Consider the following 6,535-nt stretch of genomic DNA (forward strand, 5'->3'; position numbering starts at 1 on the left):
ATGTGTCAGTCTTAAATTTTGAAGGTGTAGGTGTTATCAGTGTTGTAAAAGTCGGCCGACTTGGCCGACGCGTCGGTTGATGTGTCGTTTTTTTGGGTTCTCCGTTCCGTTTTTTCTGAAAACGACTCAAAATACGGTCAAAGCTAAAAGTTCGGTCAAAGTCTGTCAAAGACGGTCAAAGTTGGTCAAAAACGGTCAAAATCAGACAAATTTTCGTCAAGATGTGATATGTTTTAAAATTAGGGTTTGTTTTCATTTTTTGGGCCGCTCTTTTCTCTGTGTCCTTACTGATTATGTACTCAGAAACATTAATTGAGTTTGAAGTTTGATTATATTTAAATTCAAGTTCTTATTTAAGAAATTTATGGTACAGAATTAGCTATTTTATACATTTATAAATATATATTTAAGAAATTATTAATAAAGTCAACGTTGGTCAACGACCGATGCGTCCCCGACGCGTCCCTGACTCGGCTGACGCGTCCTTTTTAGATCTCGACCGATGCGTCCCCGACTCGCGACTTTTACAACCTTGGGTGTTATAGTGGATGCCAAATTTAGGTGTAAAATTTGAGTTGGAAAGATTTTGAGTGAGGTGGTAAAACATGATGATATGATTAGAAGTTGAGTTATAAAAAATTAAATAATGTATAAATGACGTTTGTGCCCCATTGTTTGCCCGTTGAGAACCTAACTCCGAAATAATGTCAAATCTAACACCCCGGGGGAGTAAAATTTGGCCGGAGTGGATTTTAACTCCCTTTTAACGCCGCGTAACTTATGATCTAATGGCTAGGTCACACAATGGCGTCTAGAATGGGATCCTTGGTATATTGCACGAGTTAAATGAGATATACTTTAAGGCTAGATAATAGTGATTTGGAATGTGATTTAGCAAGATATTAATTAATTAATTAAAGTCCATGTTCATATTTAAGATCAATGGTGGTTCCAAAATGGGCCCATTTTTTTATCAGTAGGTGGTTGGTTGTTTTCTAATCCTCATGACACTACGTTCAAAAGCTTGCCATAGCCTGGTACCTCATTATGAATCTTCTATTCCTTTTTCATGTTCACTTTTGCCAACTTAACTTTGCATATAGTATGTAATATGTATATAGTATGCATTCATTTATATCTACGCATTTATGAATTCATCATATAAATTATCAACTTGTCCTTGCTTTAATTTCTGTTATTAACATTTGCACTTTCTTTCTTGCTTTTTGGTTATGATAAAAGAAGAAATGAGTTTATCAGTTAATGTAAATGGTCAATCTAAGGTGCCACCAGGGTTTCGGTTTCATCCAACCGAAGAAGAACTTCTTCATTACTACTTAAGGAAGAAAGTTTCGTACGAAAAGATAGATCTTGATGTTATTCGTGATGTTGATCTTAACAAGCTTGAACCATGGGATATTCAAGGTGATTACAAGTTATAATCCGTTTGTTTAGCTTGGAATGTTAATAATATATTATTTCGTATGTTATAAATCGATTGTGTTTTTATAGAGATGTGCAGAATCGGATCAACACCTCAAAACGATTGGTATTTCTTTAGTCATAAAGATAAGAAATATCCAACTGGGACACGTACAAATCGCGCAACTGCAGCTGGTTTTTGGAAAGCTACCGGGCGTGATAAGGTCATTTATAGTAGCTTGAGAAGAATCGGTATGAGGAAGACACTTGTGTTTTATAAAGGAAGAGCACCTCATGGACAAAAATCGGATTGGATTATGCATGAATATAGACTCGATGACACCACAATTACTTCCCTAGATTATGGCTCAGTGAGTTAATTATTTTCTAGTATGATTTTAATCATTTTTTTCTTTCTTCTTTAAAAACGTAGTACTCTCCCAGTCTCAAATCTATTTTCTTCAAACATAAAACACACAGCTAAATAAAATGTTTTTGTTTACTTTATTGTTTGATCTCTTACGTTTTATATAACTTTTTGTCTTACATGTATATACATTATCCCTCTATTTTTTTATACAAGTGAACAATGAATTTGAGATAACCTAAAAAGTAATACTGAAGTATAGATTGGGATGGAGGGAGTATAGTACCACATTTCGTACAATAAAAGTTACAATTTTTTTTCTTGAATAATAGAGTTCTAACTTGTGTGATTCGACTCAAGAAGAAGGGTGGGTCGTATGTCGTGTTTTCAGAAAGAAAAACTACCTCAAAGCCGTCGAGAGCCCACAAAGATCATCATCAACACCGTCCATGGATTCAAAAGCACATATGAAGTCTTTAAAGAAAGATAAAAGTGTTCCTGAACAAATTCTCATGTACATAAATGGAAGATCTTGCAAACAAGAAACCGAATCACTAGCCAATATTACCCCAACCACCAGCACCTGCGATAACGATTCGATGAATAATTTTATGATCCCGGTTAACAAAATATTCCTTCACCTTCCTAGGCTCGACGGTACTTCGAGTCACATAATGAGCTCAGCAAACTTTGATCAAGATTCAACCTTTCACGCACAAATCTCTATGACCCACTTGTTGACAGAACCAGAACGATCAAGCGATCAAGAAAATTTTGGTAATTGGGCTGATCTAGATCGACTAGTGGCTTCCCAGCTCAACGGCCAACCACAATATTCGAAACAGATGTACAATGAACCGAATGAAGACGTATGTTTCCCACTTTATGACCATGAAGATCAAGAACCAGAACAGCTAAATGAGCTAACATCAATGGCTAAGCAAGCCTATACAAGTGAGATTGATCTATGGAGCTTTGCACAATCTTCATCACAGTCATCATCCCCTGATCCATTTTACCATTTATCGGTATAGTTCACATCATTTTATTCCAGTTTCTTGATATAATGTTTTACCAATAAACTTAATAAGCCCTAATATATATCTGGATATTAAGGTGTATGAGTATATACTGATTTAGTGTGTATATTATTTAGGTAGGTTGTTGAACTTGATTAGGTCAAACGGTATCATTGTATTGTGATTGATGGAAACATACTTATATCGTAAAAAAACATTCCCACATCCTTTTCATGCCACTACAAGAAATATATGTCAATATATACTTTGCTTCATTGAATATTTTGTTCCAATCTTTTGAATATGTTAAGTTTAATTCATAGAGCATCATTCATAAGGATTTTGGAAACCTTTTTAGAGGATGAACTTTTGATTGGTTAAAAATGTAATTAGTGAAAATTTTCAAAACTGTTTGCTGAGTCAAGGTGAACATATTAATTGGGATGGAGTTAAATAGTTACAGTAAAAAAATATGATTATTATGAACATGTATGACAAAAGGTGACATTATGAAAACTTTGGTCTATTAAAAGGCAAACATCTCAAAAACATAACATCATAACATTAACATTATATATTACATAATTATCAATTATGCTTATATACTTAAGAGTGATGATCTTAAGTTATTAACAAATATTATATATTGTTGATAAGAACTCAAATATGACGAGAAACTCAAGCTAAATGCAAGTCAAACTCAAGCCAATCCATTGGCTTAATAAACAAGCTAATCTCATGTGATGGTAACTAAGGGTGTTCAATATTTAAACTTGCGGGCATAGCCTAACGGTTTCTCTCATGTACTTTGTGTCATGGGATAGAGAGGTTATGGGTTCGATCTTTAGGGATGTCATGATTTTCTTTAAAACAATTGAACATCAATAATGGTGGTATATATTGACCATATAGGGAGGTTTTACCGGATTCGTTTACGGACCTCTACCCAGGAACACTGTTTGAATGGATGTGTTCTCGGGTACCGTCAATCGGGTTTGGGTTTTCGCTCGAATGTGTGTGATACGTGAAAATGATGAGAGACGTTGAATTAAATGATCCACTGATGCCAAAAAATTGTCGTTAAAAAAAGGGTGTTCAATATTTGTTTAAAATGTTAAACTGAATATCGAATCGAAACTAAATCAAAAGAAAACCAAATCGATTTAAAAAATGGTTTTCGGATCGAGCAAAACCGAAACCATATTTGAATTCGGTTCTCCGGTTCAAATATATTAAGTTATTAATTTTATTGTATACAGCTACGAGATATGATTTGAGTAGATATCTTAACTTTTCAAGTCAAATTATGTTTATTCGGATTTGAAATCCTATTTAAATCTTTAATTTCATATTTTTCCTAGTTTTTATTCACTCCACATTTTTGACACAGTAACCACCTCAAGTCGACTTTCTGTTCAAATTAATATACGTGCATGTATCTTGAATCAAAAATATTTATTTACAACTTCCTTTCGAAAACAAGTATAAACTATGAGTAAGACATAGATAGTTTTAGTTTTTATATTGGTTATTGAGTTTGTTAATTTTCTTGATATAATATGTATCCTATTATGATATGGGACGATATTGACCAAAACGCCCAGTTTTCAAACTAACTATAGCGCTTCGCCCTAAAAAACGTTATTGCCAAAATGCCCTCGCAAGTCACAAGATGACCCTGTGACTCTGCGACTTGCGATTTGGTCGCTCATGGCCGAGGAAATTCAAGTCGCGAATTGAGACTTAAACTCGTGACCGAGATGACACGAGTTGCATCGTCGCACGGCAATCTTACGTGTTGCGACTGATCGTGTTTATGAATCATATGATGGTGATGAACGTAGGGAAAAATGAAAAAAAAAATATATATATATATATATATATATATATATATATATATATATATATATATATATATATATATTCAGAAGTCGAATTCAGTTTTATTCGAAAAGTAACCGAATTTAAATTCCATTTTTGGTTTGGTATTGATATCGGTTTAGAGATTTGAATTTGATTTAGGTTTGCTTTTCGTTTTTGATTTCTAAAGTTTAAAAATCGAGAAAACCGGATTGAATAAACTGAAAAATTGAAAACTAAAAACTTAACCGATAAACATTGTTAATGGTAATACGTGATGCTTCTGGCCAATTTGAAGCATATTTCATCATGGAGCATATTATAGTGCTACATGAGCATTGAAACCTATACTCTGTTTTAATTTAATAAAAGTTTGTGATGATTGGTTGTAAAATGTGATAAGTGAATGATGGAAATGAAGAAAATGCTAATGTGAAAAGTGTGTGGTACTTGTGAGTGCTCTAATATTGGAACTTAATTGCAGGATGCATTAATATGCGTTAAAATTTATCTAATTAATTGGTGGTGTTTTATTGGTCCCATTTCTATAAAGTGATAGACGTGATTATGATCGTGCAGCTAACTAACCAACTAGTCAATTCATGAAGGTGGACTATCGAAAAAGGTTCACATATCGACAGACGAACGTTGCAACACGTTTTTGACATAACAAAGATCATAACTTTACAGTTAACCATTGCTCGACGAAAATAGTACTAAGATCCATCGTCTTATGTATAAATATATAAAATAGATGGATCGAATGTAAATATGTTATGAAGGACGAATGTGGGTGCAAAACGATAACATAATCTTGATACTTTACAGGGTAGTACATAAATGTTGGTATTCAATAAAGGGAATTGAGGTAATTGAAGTTTTAGCACATGCAAATTTGAGAGGAACAAGTTGGTCCAATAGGCCCAAAGTATATGATGAAAACTTTAACATGCATTAATTAATGCTTATTGATTATAGAAAAGGTCAAATGTGTGTTTAGTTATTGTCATTTGAGAATGATTATGTACCTTACTAGTTGAAAAACAAGCCCACAACAACTACCATGATGAATCTTTATAAATGTTACAAAAAATTACGCCGTTAGTACTTGTGGCTTATTCAGATTATCATTACAACACCTAAACTTTTTTGTTTGCATAGTTGGTACCTGAGTTTTGTTTAACTTTCGTGAATTGTACCCGTTGCTAACTTTCGTTAAATTTTAACAGCTAACACCTCACATGTGCCACGCATGTGAGGGTATTTTCGTCCATTTCATTATTTGAATCCATATAAAAACCTCACATCTTTAAAATAAAGATAAAGATAGAAAATAGGTTTAGCAAGGGTACCTTTAAGGCTTTAAGGCCGCCACGATTCCATCACTTTTACATCCCACACAAACATTAACACAAACACAACCCCTCAAATTCAAATGCTTAATTTCAATATCTGATCCTGGTAATTTTTTTTTATTTTTTTTATTTTTTTTTTTAAAAGCAAGTAAAACTTTCATTCATATAATGGATAATTACAAGGCCCTATGATCTATACAATATGGAGATGCAATGTATTATGTAAAAATTACGAGGAAAGAAAACAGGAACACACGGAAACATGAACCTAGAGACATTAAAACACCGCGACACTTGAGAGAGATCAAGCTGGGTAGGAGTAGACAGACAGTACCGCACTTGCGATGACAAAGTTGCATACTACTACTCATTTAACCAAGTGAATAATGGGGATCTAAGGCATGCCTTCATGCGTCGATGCGAGCTTTGGGGCCGAATTAGCCAATACCCATTCTTTGAATGTTCAAGGATGTGTAAAACGAGGGGTTGATGAGCCATTGGTGCCATTCTAA

At 33.7% G+C, this 6,535-nt stretch overlaps 1 protein-coding gene across 1 annotated transcript; it reads left to right on the top strand.

Annotated features, from left to right (window-relative positions):
- The first annotated feature begins 1,232 nt into the window (after window positions 1–1,232).
- Window positions 1,233–2,823, top strand: LOC139898587 (NAC domain-containing protein 43-like). Its single transcript, XM_071881343.1, has 3 exons — window positions 1,233–1,425; window positions 1,513–1,793; window positions 2,122–2,823. Exons 1-3 carry the CDS (start codon window positions 1,233–1,235, stop codon window positions 2,821–2,823), a joined length of 1,176 nt encoding a protein of 391 aa, XP_071737444.1.
- Window positions 2,824–6,535: the final 3,712 nt, after the last annotated feature.

This window comes from Rutidosis leptorrhynchoides, chromosome 3 (genome assembly GCF_046630445.1).
Source record: "Rutidosis leptorrhynchoides isolate AG116_Rl617_1_P2 chromosome 3, CSIRO_AGI_Rlap_v1, whole genome shotgun sequence".
NCBI classification, from domain to species: domain Eukaryota; kingdom Viridiplantae; phylum Streptophyta; class Magnoliopsida; order Asterales; family Asteraceae; genus Rutidosis; species Rutidosis leptorrhynchoides.

Coding starts and splice junctions, on each gene's coding strand:
- LOC139898587 (XM_071881343.1), top strand. CDS start 1,233: ATGATAAAAGAAGAAATGAGTTTATCAGTTAATGTAAATGGTCAATCT. Junction 1,426..1,512: donor TGAACCATGGGATATTCAAG/GTGATTACAAGT, acceptor GTGTTTTTATAG/AGATGTGCAGAATCGGATCA. Junction 1,794..2,121: donor CTTCCCTAGATTATGGCTCA/GTGAGTTAATTA, acceptor CTTGAATAATAG/AGTTCTAACTTGTGTGATTC.